Below are 17351 nucleotides of genomic sequence, written 5' to 3' on the forward strand. Positions count from 1 at the left end.
GGGGGGAAGGATCCGGCGTTGGTGCTGCCACACACCTCGAAACCCCGAATTAATTCCCCGGCAGCGCGGCCAGATGGCGGAGCGCACTCCCCGCCCCGTTGCCACGGCAGTTCTTTGGCAGAAAACCCCCATTTTTCTTCACTTTTCCCCATCATCCTCCTGGGAAAGCACCGGATTTTAGGGGGAGGGGGAAGGATCCAGCCCCCCCCCCAATCTCCAAAACACCACATTCCCCCCCAAATCTGGGGGCTTGCCGCCTCGTGCCCTGTTGCGCCATCGCTGGCTGAGCAACACCAAAAGCAACACCAAAACCTCCCCCCCCCACCCTCGCTTCCGCCGGCAGTTTCCTTCCCACAGGGAGGGGCACCCCAAGAGCGTAACCCCCCCCAAAACCCCAGCGAGGTTTCGGGGGGGGCTGCGGTGGCCCCAAATCCTGGGGGTGGGTGCTTTGGCTCAACTCCCCCGCCGGCTCACGTGGACCCGTTATCTCCGGTGTCACCGGAGCGGTGACAGCGCGGCAGGGAGGGGGGGGCGGGATGTGGGGTGGGGTGACGCTGCCCAGCACCGGCGTTTCGCTTCCCTTAAGGGAACACCCCAAAAGTGTCCCCAAAGGCAGGGTGACCCTCGGTGGGGGTCCGTGGGGGCTTTTGGGGTGTGGGATAGGGGGGTTGGTGGCAGTGGAATGTTGGGGGGCACCATGGGGGGACCCCTCATTTTGGTTGTGGGGTGAATCCAGGCGCCTGGCTTGCCCGTTTTGGGGTAAAATCGTGACATTTGGGCACCCCGTTTCTGGGAGGGGATTGGGGAGGGGGCAGCCATGTCCCTGTCCCCTCCCAGGGAGGGGGTGTCACCGTGCTGGCCCCGTCCCCACCCCAGCCCAGCCCGAAACCGCGGTGCTTGCGTCAGGTATCGGGGGCGGCTCCCGGCCTGCCCGGGGCGCGGCACGGGTGCCGTACGGCAACGGCGCTCCCGGACTTTGCTCCCGGCTTTGCCGAGAGCCTCCAGACCCCCCTGGGAATTCTTTGGGAGGGGGGAACGACGGGACGGCGACACGGACAGGGGACATCGAGCTGATTGTCCCCTTGGTGTCCCCGCAGCCGGGGTCCCGCGGAGGGGAAGGGCGGCGGGAAGGCCAACATGCTGCGGGGCCGGAATTCGGCCACCTCCGCCGACGAGCAGCCCCACATCGGCAACTACCGCCTGCTAAAAACCATCGGCAAGGGCAACTTCGCCAAGGTCAAGTTGGCCCGGCACGTCCTGACCGGCAAGGAGGTGAGTACCACTGCGACACGGGGACGGTCCTCGTCCTGTGAGTGCCACCGCGGCACGGGGACGGGTTCCAGCTCCTCGCCCTGTGGGTGCCACCACGGGGACAGGCTCGTAGTCCTCATCCTGCGAGCGCTGCCGCGGTGCGGGGGCACCTCTGCGTCATGGTCCTTGCACTGCGAGTGCCACCACGGCACAGGGACGGGCTCCTGGTCCTCAGCGGTGACGGCCACCGCGGCGTGGGGATGGTTTTGGGCTCCTGGTCCTCACCCCACAAGTGCCACCGCAGGGACAGGCTCGCGGTCCTTGTCTTGTGAGTGCCACCGCAGCGTGGGGACAGTTCTGGCTCCTGGTCAGTCCTTGTCCTGAGTGCCACCGTGGGGACAGGCTCGTTGTCCTTGCCCCGCAAGTGCCACCATGGCGTGGGGACGGTCCCAAGCTCCCGATCTTCGTCCTGTTAGTGCCACCACAGCGTGGGGACAGGCTCCTGGTTCTCGCCCTGTGAGTGCCACTGTGGCACAGGGACGGACCTGAGCTTCTCGTCCTTGCTCCAGGGTTGTCACCAGCAGTGCCACCGTGGTGCGGGGACAGGTTCCTGCTCCTCACCCTGCGAGTGCCACCGTGGTGCGGGGACGGTCCTGACCCCCTGCCCCTCACCCTGCAAGTGCCACCATGGTGCGGGGACGGTCCTGTCCCCCTGGCCCTCACCCTGCGAGTGCCGCCACAGCTTGGGGACAGGCTTGGGGACAGTCCTCTCCTCCTGACACCCTCTCCCCCGTCCCAGGTCGCCGTGAAAATCATCGACAAAACGCAGCTCAACTCCTCCAGCCTGCAGAAGGTGAGGAGAGGGGGTTGTCACCTGGGGGGCGCAGGTGCTTTTTGGGGGACGCGGGGGGGTTGTGGCATCTCACACTCCCCCCCAAAACCTCGCCCCGTTCCCCACAGCTCTTCCGGGAAGTGCGAATAATGAAGGTCCTGAACCACCCCAACATAGGTGAGCGCCCCCCAAATCCCCCAGCTGCACGCTGGCACTGCCGTGACCCCCTTTCCCCACCCTTGAGGGGGGTCCCAGGGGCTGTTCCCCCAACCCCGGGGGTGGCCCCCACCCTGCCCCCCATCTTCTCCAGCCCTGCTTTGCCCCCCTTTGCAGTGAAGCTTTTCGAGGTGATCGAGACGGAGAAGACGCTTTACCTCGTCATGGAGTACGCCAGCGGGGGTGAGCAGCAGGCAGGGGCAGGCGGGGGGGGGGACAGCAGGCAGGGAGCGGGCAGGGCTGCCTCTCACCCCTGCCTTCTGTACCCCCCCGTCCCCTCCCAGGTGAGGTTTTCGACTACCTGGTGGCCCACGGGCGCATGAAGGAGAAGGAGGCCCGGGCAAAGTTTCGACAGGTCGGGGGGATGCTGGTGTGACACCCCCAAGAGAGTTTGGGGACACCCCTGTGTCCCCAGGGGGACCTGGGGACACCCCTGTGCCCCACCTTGGGGTGGGGGGGGCCCCCCCTGACACCCCCCTCTCCTGCAGATAGTGTCAGCCGTGCAGTACTGCCACCAGAAGTTCATTGTCCACAGGGACCTGAAGGTGAGGACCCCCCCCTTAAAGCCCCTGACACCCCATGGGACCCCTGCCAGCACCCCAAGGTGCTCCATGGGTTCCACCCCCAACCTCTTGACCCCAGAGTGGCACCCACATACCCCTGGGTCCCCCCCCAAGGGCAGCACCCAGACAACCCTGAACCTCCTGGGAGGTGCCAGGACCCCCAGGGCAGCACCCAGGCACCCCCAGGACCCCCAGAGCAGCACCCAGGCACCCCTGGGAGGTGCTGGGACCCTGTGGGGCCAGGACCCCCAGGGCAGCACCCAGGACCCCCTATGGCAGCACTTGGACATCCCTGGCATTCCCAGGGCAGCACCCAGACACCCCTGGGACCCCCCCAGGACATGCCCGGACCCTGTGGGGCAGCACCCAGACACCCCTGAACCCTCAGGGCAGCACCCAGACACTGCTGGGTCCCCCTGGGAGGTGCCAGGATGCCCCCACGCAGCACCCAGACACCCCTGGGACCCTTTGGGTGGTGCCAGGACCCCCTGGGGCAGCACCCAGATTCTCCTGGGAGCTGCCGGGACCCCCTGGGAGGTGCCAGGATGCCCCCAGGCAGCACCCAGACCCCCCTGGGACCCTTTGGGAGGTGCCAGAACCCCCTGGGGCAGCACCCAGATTCCCCTGGGAGATGCCGGGACCCCCCAGAGCAGCACCTGGACACCCCTGGGACCCTCAGATACCTCCGGAACCCCCTTGGCTGCACCCACGTACCCCCAACCCCCCCCCAGCAGAGTACCCAGACAACCCTAAAGCCCCTCGGTGCGCTCTCCCTCCCCTGGGACAGGCGGAAAACCTACTGCTGGATGCCGACATGAACATCAAAATCGCCGATTTTGGCTTCAGCAACGAATTCACCTTTGGGAACAAACTGGACACGTTTTGCGGGTCCCCCCCCCTACGCCGCCCCTGAACTTTTCCAAGGGAAGAAATACGACGGCCCCGAAGTCGACGTTTGGAGCTTGGGCGTCATCCTCTACACCTTGGTCAGCGGTTCCTTGCCTTTCGATGGGCAAAATCTTAAGGTAATTTTGCGTTTTGGAGGGGGGGTTCCCCGGGGGTCTCTGGTGGGGTTGCGGTGTGCCGATGGATATCTTTCACCTCAGGAGCTGCGGGAGCGGGTGCTGCGGGGCAAGTACCGGATCCCCTTCTACATGTCCACTGACTGCGAGAACCTGCTGAAAAAGTTTCTCATCCTTAATCCTACCAAAAGGGGCACCTTGGAGGTGAGTGGGGGGCCGGGAGACCCTCGGGAGCACCCCAGTGGGGTCCTGAGCACCCTCAGCATGGTCCTGGGCACCCCTGGGACACCCAAAGTGTGGTCCTGGGCATTTTCAGCATGGTCCTGGACGTCCCAGGGATCCCCCAGAACCCCCAGCATGGTCCTGGACACCCCTGAGAGCACCCCAAGACCCCCAGCGTGGTCCTGGGTGCCCCCAGGTTTCCTCAGGGACCCTCAGTGTGGTCCTGGGAGCCCCCAGGCACCCTCAGGACCCTCTGAGCACCCCCAGCATGGTCCTGGGACCGCCTAGCATGGTCCTGGACACCCCTGAGAGCACCCCAAGACCCCCAGTGTGGTCCTGGATGCCCCCAGGTTTCCTCAGGGACCCCCAGTGTGGTCTTGGGAGCCCCCGGGCACCCTCAGGACCCTCTGAGCACCCCCAGCGTGGTCCTGGGACCCCCTAGCATGGTCCTGGACACCCCTGAGAGCACCCCAAGGTCCCCAGGCACCCCAAGCCTAGTCCTGGGCACCCTCGGGCACCCTCAGCATTATCTTGGACACCTGCAGGACCCCCTAATGTGGTCCTGGACACCCTGGGAGTCCCCTGGGCACCCCCCAGTGTGGCCCTGGGCACCCCCTGAGCACCCCGAGCATGGTCCTGAATCCCCCGGGACCCCCCAGGCACCCCCCAGTGTGGCCATGGGCACCCCCTGAGCACCCCCAGCATGGTTCTGAATCCCCCGGGACCCCCCAGGCATCCCCAGTGTGGTCCTGAGCACCCTCAGCATGGTCCTGAATCCCCCGGGACCCCCCCAGGCACCCCCAGTGTGGCCCTGGGCACCCCCAGGAGTCCCCTGGGACCCCCAGCATGATCCCAGGTATCCCCGGGCCCCCCTCAGCACAGCCCTGAGCCCCCCAGTAAACCAGCACCAGGGAGCCTTTGAGTCTCCTGTCCCCCCGAATGTCCCTGCCCCACCCTCCCGGACCCTAGAGGTGACCCCAGGAAGCCCCCTGGGACCCCCAGACCCTGCCTCAACACCCACTTTGGTGTCGTGTCCCCCTCCCACCCAGCAAATCATGAAGGACCGCTGGATGAACGTGGGTCATGAGGACGACGAGCTGAAGCCCTACATGGAGCCCGTACCAGACTACAAGGACCCTCGGAGGACAGGTAGGACACCCCCCCGGACACCTGGGTCCCCTTTTGGGGTGGGTGGGGGGTCCTCGAGGGGCCACCCGGGCACCTGGGGACGCCTGCCCCCCCCCCCCCCCCTTAGAGCTGATGGTGTCCATGGGGTACACGCGGGAGGAGATCCAGGAATCGCTGGTGGGACAGAAGTACAACGAGGTGATGGCAACCTACCTGCTGCTGGACCACAAGAGCTCGGAGGTGCGGGGACGTGAGGGACATCAGGTGGCATTTGGGAACACCGGGGGGGTGTAGGGGGGATGTGGGGACAACGGGGAGAGGTGACGCGACGCAGATGAGGGGAGACGGGAGGCTGTGGGTGGGACTGGGAGTATGGAGGGGATGTGGGGACATTGAGGGGATACAAAAAGGGTCACAGGGACAGATACGACAGGGAGCATGGAGGGTATGAGGGGAGACGGGGACATTGAGGGGACGTGGGGACATTGAGGGGACACAAAAAGGGTCATGGGGACAGATAACGACAGGGAGCATGGAGGGTATGAGGGGACACGGGGACATTGAGGGGACGTGGGAGGGGATGTGGGGACATTGAGGGGATACAAAAAGGGTCACGGGGATAGATACGACAGGGAGCATGGAGGGTATGAGGGGAGACGGGGACATTGAGGGGACGTGGGGACATTGAGGGGACACAAAAAGGGTCATGGGGACAGATACGACGGAGCATGGAGGGTATGAGGGGACACGGGGACATTGAGGGGACACAAAAAGGGTCATGGGGACAGATACGACGGAGCATGGAGGGTATGAGGGGACACGGGGACATTGAGGGGACGTGGGGACATTGAGGGGACACAAAGGGTCATGGGGACAGATATGGGGAGCATGGAGGGTATGAGGGGACACAGGGACATTGAGGGGACGTGGGGACATGAGGAGACACGGACGCGTGATGGAGCATGGAGGGTATGGGGGAACATGGGGACAATGAGGGGACATGGGGAGGGTCATGGGGACAGATAGGGAATGTGGAGGGTATGAGGGGACATGGGGACATTGAGGTGACATTGGGAGGGGATGTGGGGACACTGATGTGGCATGGGGACACAAGACATGGATACGTGATGGAGCATGGAGGGTATGAGGGGATATGGGGACAATAAGGGGACACAGAGGAACATGGGGGTATGACAGAGCATGGAGAGCATGAGGGGACGGGGGACGTTGAGGTGACATGGGGACATGAGGAGATGTGGATACGTGATGGAGCATGGAGGGTACGAGGGGTCATGGGACAACAAGGGGACACGAAGGAAAATGGGGACATGGGTGTGACAGGGAATGTGGAGGGTGTGAGGGGACACGGGGACATGAGGAGGAGACGTGGGGACACAGGCGTGATGGAGCTGGATGATATGGGGGATGTGGGGACAATGAGGGGACATGGGGAGGGTCACGGGGCCACAGGTGTGACAGGGAACGTGGAGGGGATGAGGGGACATGGGGACATTGAGGTGATGTGAGGGGACATGGGGAGCGTCATGGGGACGTGGGTATGACAGGGAACATGGGGATGAAGGGACACGGGGACATTGAGGTGACATGGGGACATGAGGAGACACAGATGCGTGACAGAGCATAGAGGTTATGAGGGACGTGGGGACAATGAGGGGACACAAGGAGGAACATGGGGACATGGGTGTGATGGGATGTGGAGAGTACGAGGGGACGCGGGGACATGAGACATGGGGACACAGGCGTGTTGGAGCATGGAGGATATGGGGGACATGGGAACAATGAGGGGACATGGGAGGGTCATGGGGCCACGGGTGTGACAGGGAACGTGGAGGGCATGAGGGGACATGGGGACATTGAGGTGATGTGAGGGGACATGGGGAGCGTCATGGGGACGTGGGTATGACAGGGAACATGGGGATGAAGGGACACGGGGACATTGAGGTGACATGGGGACATGAGGAGACACAGATGCGTGACAGAGCATAGAGGTTATGAGGGACGTGGGGACAATGAGGGGACACAAGGAGGAACATGGGGACATGGGTGTGATGGGATGTGGAGAGTACGAGGGGACGCGGGGACATGAGACATGGGGACACAGGCGTGTTGGAGCATGGAGGATATGGGGGACATGGGAACAATGAGGGGACATGGGAGGGTCATGGGGCCACGGGTGTGACAGGGAACGTGGAGGGCATGAGGGGACATGGTGACATTGAGATGACATGAGAGGACATGGGGACAATGAGGGGACATGGGGAGGGTCACGGGGCCACAGGTGTGACAGGGAATGTGGAGGGCATGAGGTGACACGGAGGCATTGAGATGACATGAGGGGACATGGGGACATTGAGATGACATGAGGGGACACGGGGACAATGAGGGGACATGGGAGGGTCATGGGGCCACAGGTGTGACAGGGAACATGGAGGGGATTTGGGGACAACGAGGGGACACAAGGCAGAACGTGGGGACTTGGCTATGACAGGGAACTCAGCGGGGGATGAGGGGACACGGGGGCACCGAGGGGACAGTGGGAGGGGACGTGGGGACACGGGGAGGGACACGAGGAACACTGTCCTCCCTGGCCATACCCTGACCCCGTGCCAGCTGTGCCCCGTGCCAGCGCGTCCCTGTCCCCAGCTGTGCCCCGTGCCAGCGCGTCCCTGTCCCCGCACGTCCCCCGCGCCAGCGCGTCCCATCCCCAACCCTGCCCCGGCTGGCGGGTCCCTATCTCCATCCCTGCTTGGTGCCTCCCCTCGTGCCCCACTCTGTATCCTTACACGTCCTTATGTGTTTCTACGTGTCCTCGTGTTTCCCCCGTGTCCCCCGTGTCCCCACACGTGTCCTTCCCGTGTCCCCAGCTGGAGGAGAGCCTGGCACTGAAGCCGCGGGCGGCCCCCGACCTGGCCAACAGCTCGGGCCCCTCGCCGGCACACAAGGTGCAGCGCAGCGTCTCCGCCAACCCCAAGCGCCGCGTCAGCGACCAGGGTGAGCCCCTCCGGGGACGCCTAGGTCCCATGGGTGGGGGGCAAGGGGGTCGCCCGGGTCCCTGGGGGGGGGGGGGCAAGGGGGTCGCCCGGGTCCCTGGGGGGGGGGGGCAAGGGGGTCGCCCGGGTCCCTGGGCGGGGGGGGGCAAGGGGGTCGCCCGGGTCCCGTGGGTGGGGGGCATGGGTGAGCCTCCCCAGACACCTCGGTCCCTATGGGGGGGCCAGGGGGGTGGGGTTCCTCTGGAGGTGGGGTGGCCCCAGAGGCCTGGGTCCCATGGGTGGGGGGCAAGGGGGTCACCTGGGTCCCTCAGGGTGGGAGCAGGGTGGGGCCTGGGTGCCTGGGACCCTCTGGAGCGGGGTCCTGAGACACCTGGGTCCCCATGGGGTAGGGGTCCTGGGGGCCACCTGGGTCCCCGAGGGTGGAGGGGATGAAGCAGGGGGGTCCCCAAGGGTGAAGCAGGAGCACCCTGGGACACCTGGCTCCCTGGGTTGGGGGGGGGGGGGGGGGATTGGGTCAGTGGGAGGGTGGGGGGTGGGTCCCTGGATGCCAGGGTGCACGTGGGATCCCCCCTTTTGACACCCACACCCCCCACCCCCCCCCCCCAGCCGGTCTCTCCATCCCCACCTCGGCCTCCTACTCCAAGAAGACGCAGGCGGCCAATGCCGAGAACAAGCGAGGAGGAGGAGGAGGAGGGGAGGAAGAGGGGGGGGCGGCGGGCGGGCAGCACCGCCAAGGTGCCCCCCAGCCCCCTGCCCGGCCTGGAGCGAGCCAAGGGCACCCCCTCGCCTTCCACGGTCAGCACGGGGTGGGGGGGCCACCCATGCCTGGGTCCCCTTGGGGTGGGAGCAGGGGGGCTTGGACACCTGGGCCCCATGGTTTGGGTGGGGGGTGAGGTCCTCTGGGGGTGCAGGGGTGAGAGTGGGGGGCCTGCATCCCCTGGGGGGTGGGAGAAGGGGGTCCTTCAAGGGTACCCTGGTTCCCACGGGTGCCTGGAGGGGGGGTCCCCAGACACCTGGGTCCCCCATTTGGGGGTGCCCGGATGCCTGGGTCCCCTGTGGGGCAGGAGAAGGGGGTCCTTCACGGTGCCCTGGTTGCCCTGGGTGCCTGGAGGGGGGTCCCCAGACACCTGGGTCCCCTATTTGGGGGTGCCCGGATGCCTGGGTCGCTGGGGGTGGGAGAAGGGGGTCCTTCAGGGGTGCCAGGGTGCCCTGGTTGCCATGGGTGCCTGGAGGAGGGTCCCCAGACACCTGGGTCCTCTATTTGGGGGTGTCTGGATGCCTGGGTCCCCCATTTCGGGGTGCCTGGACGCCTGGATCCCTGTGGGGTGGGAGAAGGGGGCCCTTCTGGGTGCCCTGGGTGCCTAGAGGAGGGTCCCCAGACACCTGGGTCCCCCATTTGGGGGTGCCTGGATGCCTGGGTCCCCGGGGGGTGGGAGAAGGGGGCCCTTCTGGGTGCCCTGGGTGCCTGGAGGAGGGTCCCCAGACACCTGGGTCCCCCATTTGGGGGTGCCTGGATTCCTGGGTCCCTGGGGGGTGGGAGAAGGGGGTCCTTCAGGGTGCCCCGGCTCCCATGGGTGCCTGGAGGGGGGTCCCCAGACACCTGGGTCCCCCATTTGGGGGTGCCTGGACGCCTGGGTCCCCGGGGAGTGGGAGAAGGGGGTCCTTCAGGGGTGCCAGGGTGCCCCGGCTCCCATGGGTGCCTGGAGGGGGGTCCCCAGACACCTGGGTCCCCCATTTGGGGGTGCCCGGACACTGGGTCCCCCCTGAGCACCCCACCTTGTCGTCTCTCCCCCACAGAACAGCGTCCTCTCCACCGGCACCACGCGGAGCCGGAACTCCCCACTGCTGGACCGGGCCAGCCTGGGCCAGAGCTCCCTGCAGAACGGCAAGGACAGGTAGGGGACCCCCTTGTGCCCCCCCAAAATCCCCCTCTGCCCCCCCATAACGCCCCCCCCCGCCCCCCGCTTTTCTCTCCTAGCCTGCCTGCGCCGGGCTGCCGGCCCTCACCCGCCGCCCCCCCCGGCCCCTGGGGCCCCCCCGCGGTCCCGGCAGCACCCGAAACCCGCCGCCACCCCCCCACCGACGCCAACTGCGAGGCCCCCCGGCCCAGGCAAGCCCCCACCCCCCCAAAAATCCCAGCATGGGGCTCGTGTCCTGGGGGGATCCCTGGGAGGGTTTGGGGGCTCCCCATGTGCCTCTCCCTGACCCTGCCTGGCACCCCAGCATGTCCCCAGGGAACAGGAGGGGGATTTGGGGGGACTTGGGGTGCTGGGGTCCCCCTGCCTGGCACCCCAGCATGTACCCAGGGATCAGGGGAGATTTGGGGTTCTGGGGTCCCCCTGCTTGGCACCCCAGCATGTACCCAGGGATCGGGGGGATTTGGGGTGCTGGGGTCCCCCTGCTTGGCACCCCAGCTGTCCCCAGGGATTTGGGGTGACTCAGGGTGCTGGGGTCCCCCTGCTTGGCACCCCAGCGTGTCCCCAGGGGTCAGGGTGGGTTTGGGGTGACTCGGGGTGCTGGTGTCCCCCTGCCTGGCCCCCAGCATGTCCCCAGGGATCGGGGGGATTTGGGGTGCCACCTGTCTCCAGCCTGATGCACGGGGTATCCCCCAGAGCAGGGGGGGATGAGGGTGCTGTGGGGTGCCAGTGGGTCCCCAGAGTGCTGTGGGGTGCCAGTGGGTGTTCAGGGTTTGGCAGGGTGCTGGCAGGATCCTGGGGTGCTGTGGGGGTACCAGCGGGTCCCTGGGGTGCTGTGGGACACCGGTGGGTCCCCAGGGTTTGGCAGGGTGCTGGCAGGTCCCCGGGGTGCTGTGGTGTCCCAGCGGGTCCCCAGGGTGCTGTGGTGTCCCAGCGGGTCCCCGGGGTGCTGTGCGGTCCCAGCAGGTCCCCGGGGTGCTGCGGGGTCCCAAGCAGGTCCTTGGGGTGCTGTGGAGTCCCAGGGGGTCCCTGGGGTGCTGTGGGACACTGGTGGGTCCCTGCAGTGCAGCAGGGTGTCAGCGGGTCCCTGGGGTGCTGTGGGGGGTCCCAAGCAGCTCCTTGGGGTGCTGTGCGGGTCCCAAGCAGATCCCTGGGGTGCTGTGGCATTCCAGGGGGTCCCTGGGGTGCTGTGGGACACCAGTGGGTCCCCAGGATGCTGTGGGGTCCCAAGCAGGTCCTTGGGGTGCTGTGGCATCCCAGGGAGTCCCTGGGGTGCTGTGGGATGCCAGCAGGTCCCCGGGGTGCTGGGGGTCCCAGCAGGTCCTTGGGGTGCTGTGGGATACTGGTGGGTCCCCAGGGTGCTGGGGGGTCCCAAGCAGGTCCTTGGGGTGCTGTGGCATCCCAGGGGGTCCCTGGGGTACTGGGGGTCCCAGCGGGTCCCCGGGGTGCTGTGGGACGCCAGCAGTTCCCCAGGGTGCAGCGAGGGGGGTGAGTCCAGCCCCCTTCCCCCCTCTAACCCCCCGCACCCCGTTTCCCCCCCTCCCCACCCGCAGCGGAGCACCCAGCCGGGTGCCGGCAGCTTCTCCTTCAGCCCACAACGTCAGCCAGGGGCCCGGGGAGCGCCCCAGCTTCCCCCGGGGGGTCTCCAGCCGCAGCACCTTCCACGCCGGGCAACTGCGGCAAGCGCGCGACCAGGCCCCCTTGCCCTACGCGCTGCCCCCCGGCCTGCCCCCCGCCTCCCCCTCGGGCGCCAGCCAGGGCCGCCGCGGCCCCTCCGCCAGCCTCTTCAGCAAGTTCACCTCCAAGTTCGTCCGGAGGTGAGGGGGCAGAGGAGGGGAGGGGGGGGACGCTGGCCCCCACGTGGCCCCCAGCGTGTGGCTCCTCGGTGTGTGTCCCCTGGGCTGTCCCCGTGTCCCCTCCCCAGGGCTCCTCCGTGTCCCCTCTATGTGTCCCCTTGTCCCCTCAGGGCCCCTCTGTGTGTGCCCTTGTCCCCCCAGGGATCCATGTGTCCCCCTCTGTGTCCCCTTGTCCCCCCAGGGATCCATGTGTTCCCCTCTGTGTGTCCCCTTGTCCCCCTGGGATCCTCTGGGTCCCCTCTGTGTGTCCCCTTTGTGTGTCCCCTTGTCCCCCAGGGATCGTGTGGGTCCCCCTCTGTGTCCCCTTGTCCCTCCAGGGCTCCTCTGGGTCCCCTCTGTGTGTCCCCTTGTCCCCCCCGGGATCCTCTGGGTCCCCTTGTCCCCCCCCAGGCTCCTCCATGTTCCCTCTATGTGTCCCCTTGTCCCTCCAGGGATCTGTGTGTCCCCTCTGTGGGTCCCCTTGTCCCCCCAGGAATCCGTGTGGGCCCTCCGTGGGTCCCCTTATCCCCCCAGGATCCTGTGTGTCCCCTTGTCGTCCCCCCCCCCAGGGCCCCTCCATGTCCCCTCTGTGTGTCCCCTTGTCCCCCCCCCCCAGGCCCTCTCTGTGTCCCCTTGTCTCCCCCCCAGGGCTCTTCCATGTTCCCTCTGTGGGTCCCCTTGTCCCCCCAGGGATCCGTGGGTCCCCTCTGTGGGTCCCCTTGTCCCCCCAGGGATCCGTGTGGGCCCTCCGTGGGTCCCCTTATCCCCCCAGGATCCTGTGTGTCCCCTTGTCCCCCCCCCAGGGCTCTTCCATGTTCCCTCTGTGTGTCCCCTTGTCCCTCTGGGATCCCATGTGTCCCCTTGTCCCCACAGGGCTCCTCCGTGTCCCCTCTGTGTGTCCCCTTGTCCCCCTGGGATCCAATGTGTCCCTTTGTCCCCATGGGGCTCCTCCGTGTCCCCTCTGTGTGTCCCCCCCGCAACGGGCTTCTCTTGTGCCACTCATCCCCCATTGGTGTCTTCTCGGTGTCCCCTCTGTGTGTCCCCTTGTCCCCCCAGGGATCCATGCATCCTCTCATCCCCCCAGGGCTCCTCAGTGTCCCCTTTGTGCGTCCCCTTGTCCCCCCCCAGGGACCCCATGTGTCCCTCTCTGTGTGTCCTCTCGTCCCCCCAGGGCTCTTCAGTGTCCCTTCTGTGTCCCCTTGTCCCCCACAGGGCTCCTCCATGTCCCTTTTGTGTCCCCTCTTGTTCCACCCAGGGCTCCTCCGTGTCCCCTTTCGGTGTCCCCTTGTTCCCCCTGATGCTCCTCCTGTGCCGCTTGTCCCCAGGGCTCCTCCGTGTCCCCTTGGTGTTGCCCCAGCGTTCCTCCGTGTCCCCTCGCTGTGTCCCCTCACCCCCACAGGGCTCCTGTGCCACTTGCGTCCCCCCAAGCTCCTCAGCGTCCCTCTCTGTGTGTCCCCTTGCTCGCTCCAAGGCTCCTCCTTGTCCTTTCGCGTCCCTCTGGGGCTCTTACATGTCCCCTCGTGTGTCCCCTCGTGTGTCCCCTCGTGTGTCCCCTCGTGTGTCCCCTCGTGTGTCCCCTTTGCCCCGCCTGGGGCTCTCCTGTGTCCCCTCTGTGTCCCCATCCCCACCCCCTGTGTCCCCCCAAGGCCCCTCCTGTCCCCCCAGGGCTTCTGCCACCCCCCTGGGGACTTGGGGACCCCCCTAGGTCCCCTCCTGTGTCCCTGTGTGTCCCCCCCCCACACCCCATGTGGTGCCGCAGAGCCGGGGAGGGGGTGACAGGGTGGGGGTGCGAGGGGGGGGCTGCTTCACCCCGGATGCCTGGGTCCTGCGGGTGACCCCGTCCCTTATTTGGGGGACCGGGAGGGGGAAGGGGATCCCCTGAGGTGTGGGGGAGGGGGGTGGCTCTGTCCCGGCCCCCTCTCCCCCCCCCAACGTCGCCCTTCTCTTCTGTTTGTCTTTGTAGAAATCTGTCTTTCAGGTTTGCCAGAAGGTAGGGCCGCGCCGGACGCCTGGGTGTCCCCTCCCCCGGCCCCAAATCGCATGCTGCCCCCTCCCCCGCCCCCATGCCCCACCCCCACCCGGGGAGAGCAGGTCCCACCCCTCCCCCCCACCCCCCAACCCCCCCCCCCAAAACCCCCAGCCCCCCGCGTCGGCGCTGCACGGCCCCGCATGGTCCCCTCCCCGCTCGGCTGCGGCTGTCTGTCTGTCTGTCCGTGTGTCTCCCCCACCCACCCCACTGTGTGTGTGTGTGTCTGTCCCCCTCCCCGTGCTGTCTGTCTGTCTGCCTGGACGCCTGGGTCCCCTGCTGGGAGGGGGAGTGGGTGCCCTGCACCCCAGCCCCACCCCCCCTCCACTGATCTCTGCCCCTTCTTGTTTTTTGAGGAACCCGCACGAGCCCGAGAGCAAGGACCGGGTGGAGACGCTGAGGTGAGTGCGGGGATGAGGTCCCTGGGACCCCCACGACACCCTCGGGGGGTTTCTGTGACACCCATGGGGTCCCCGGGACCCTCACGACACCCTTGGGACCCCCACAACACCCTCGGGGGATCCCCGTGATACCCATGGGTCCCTGTGACACCCACGACACCCTTGGGGGGTCCCTGTGACACCCATGTGGGTCCCCATGACACCCACAACACCCCTGGGACCTCTATGACACCCTCAGGTGGTCTCTGTGACACCCATGGGGTCCCCCAGGACCCCCATGACACCCTTGGAGGGTCCCCATGATACCCATGGGGTCCCTGGGACCCCTATGACACCTTTGGGGGATCCCTGTAAGACCCATGGGGTCCCCATGACACCCCTGGGACCCCCATGACACTGCTAGGGTCGCTGTGACACCCCCTGGGACCCTTACAACACCCTTGGGGGGTCCCTGTGACACCCATGACACCCTTGGGACCCCCACAACACCCCCAGGGGTCCCCGTGACACCCACGACAACCCCAGGGTCCCTGTGACACCCCCTGGGATCCCCCCGACACCCTCAGGGGCTCCCTGGGACCCCCATAATGCCACCAGGGTCCCCGTGACACCCCCGGGGGTCCCTGTGACACCCATGACACCCCTGGGACCATGATGACACCATCAGGGTCCCTGTGACACCCAGGACCACTGCTTTGGTCCCCAAGGCACCCATGGGGTCCCCGTTGACATCCCCAGGGTCCTTGGGACACCCATGGGGACCCCCTGTGACACCCAGGCCCACCATGCTGGTCCCTGTGATGTCACTGGGACCCCATGGGACATCCAGGCCCACCATGCTCGTCCTGGTGACACCCAGGGGGTCCCGGTGACATCTGTGGGGTCCTGGTGTCACCCAGGCCTTCTGTACTGGTCCTGGTGACATTCAGGGGGTGCTGGTGACACTGGGGACCTCCATGCTGGTCTTGGTGACATCCATGGGGTCCCAGTGACACCCAGCCCCACCTTGCTGGTCCTGGTGACATCCCTGGTGACACCCAGGCCCTCCATGCTGGTCTTGGTGACATCCGTGGGGTCCTGGTGACATCCAGGCCCTCCATGCTGCTCCTGGTGACATCCATGGGGTCCCGGTGACACCCAGGCCCCCCTTGCTGGTCCTGGTGACAACCCTGAGGTCCTGGTGACACCCAGGCCCTCAATGCTGCTCCTGGTGACATCCATGGGGTCCCAGTGACACCCAGGCCCTCCATGCCAGTCCTGGTGACATCCATGGGGTCCTGCTGACACCTAGCCCCACCTTGCTGCTCCTGGTGACATCTGTGGGGTCCTGGTGACACCCATGGGGTCCCGGTGACACCCAGCCCCACTGCACCGGTCCCAGTGCCATCCCTGGTGTCACCCAGGCCCTCTGCACTGCTCCTGGTGACACCCAGGGGATCCCGGTGACACCCAGGCCCTCCATGCCAGTCCTGGTGACATCCATGGGGGTCTGGTGACACCCAGCCCCACCGTGCTGGTCCTGGTGACATCCAGGCCCTCCATGCTGCTCCTGGTGACATCCATGGGGTCCTGGTGACACCCAGGCCCCCCTTGCTGGTCCTGGTGACATCCATGGAGTCCTGGTGCCACCTAGCCCCACCGCGCTGGTCCTGGTGACATCCGTTGTGCCACCCAGGCCCTCCATGCTGCTCCTGGTGACATCTGCGGGGTCCTGGTGACACCCGGGACCTCCATGCCAGTCCTGGTGACATCTGTGGTGCCACCCAGGCCTGCCATGCTGCTCCTGGTGACATCCGTGGGGTCCCGGTGCCACCCAGCCCCACATTCCTGGTCCTGGTGACATCTGGGGTCCCGGTGACGTCCGTGGGGTCCTGGTGCCACCCAGACCCTCCACGCTGCTCCTGGTGACATCCACGGGGTCCTGGTGCCACCCAACCCCACCGCGCCAGTCCTGGGTGCCACCCCCACCCCTCCAGGTGACCATTTTGTCCCTCATCCCCTCCGCAGACCAGCGGTCGGTCCGGAAAAAGAAACCCGCGAAGCCAGCGGTCGAGAAGCCAAACCTCGTTCTTTACGTTTTACTTGGAGCATGAAAACCACCAGTTCCCTGGAACCCGGCGAGATGTTACGAGAAATCCGGAAAGTTCTGGACGCCAACAGTTGTCGTTGCGAACCCCAGGAGCGCTTCGTCCTCCTCTGCGCCCACGGCGCTCCCGGCCACGATTCCTTCGTTCAGTGGGAGATGGAGGTTTGCAAACTCCCGCGCCTTTCCCTCAACGGCGTCCGCTTCAAGCGTATCGCTGGTACCTCCATGGCCTTCAAGAACATCGCCTCCAAGGTGGCCAACGAGCTCAAGCTCTGAGCCGGCCCGCGGCACCCTCCCCACCCCCCACCCCCCCCGTTGCCACCCCCGCCGGGGGGACGAGGCGATGGATTGATGGGGGACGGCGGGGGGGGTGGGGGTGTGTTTTGGTGGCCCCCTCCCCTGGGACCTGCGGGGACGTTCTGGATGGATTTGGGACCTCCCAAGGTGGGGAGGGGACACACGGACGTTCGGCGTGGTTCAAGGCCTTGTGGGGACGTCCTGGGTGGCCCAGGACTTCCTGAGGAGGACATGGGGACATCCTGGGTGGCCTTGGGATGTGTGGGGACGTCCTGGGTGGTCCTGGGACGTGTGGAGACGTCCTGGGTGGCCCTGAAGAGGATGTGGGGACGTCCTGGGTGGCCCAGGACCTCCTGAAGAGGACGTGGGGATGTCCTGGGACGTGTGGGGACATCCTGGGTGGCCCAGGACCTCCTGAAGAGGATGTGGGGATGTCCTGGGTGGCCCTGAAGAGGATGTGGGGACGTCCTGGGTGGTCCTAGGTGGTCCTGGGACATGTGGGGACGTCCTGGGTGGCCTAGAAGAGGATGTGGGGACGTCCTGGG

The 17351-nt window shown here is 66.6% G+C and overlaps 1 protein-coding gene across 1 annotated transcript; it reads left to right on the plus strand.

Annotated features, from left to right (window-relative positions):
- Positions 1 to 1131: 1131 nt before the first annotated feature.
- On the plus strand, positions 1132 to 16785 carry MARK2 (microtubule affinity regulating kinase 2). The gene is given in 20 exon segments (XM_075727241.1): positions 1132 to 1272; positions 2051 to 2104; positions 2212 to 2260; positions 2417 to 2482; positions 2584 to 2654; positions 2788 to 2844; positions 3650 to 3754; positions 3756 to 3887; positions 3969 to 4088; positions 5156 to 5255; positions 5362 to 5474; positions 8120 to 8246; positions 8852 to 8921; positions 8923 to 9040; positions 10043 to 10140; positions 10224 to 10355; positions 11715 to 11978; positions 13960 to 13986; positions 14379 to 14423; positions 16431 to 16785. Coding segments are annotated over 20 exon segments (2238 nt in total). The 5' UTR covers positions 1132 to 1137.
- The last annotated feature ends 566 nt before the right edge of the window (positions 16786 to 17351 follow it).

The sequence above is a fragment of the Pelecanus crispus genome, chromosome Z, assembly GCF_030463565.1.
Source record: "Pelecanus crispus isolate bPelCri1 chromosome Z, bPelCri1.pri, whole genome shotgun sequence".
Lineage (NCBI taxonomy): Eukaryota > Metazoa > Chordata > Aves > Pelecaniformes > Pelecanidae > Pelecanus > Pelecanus crispus.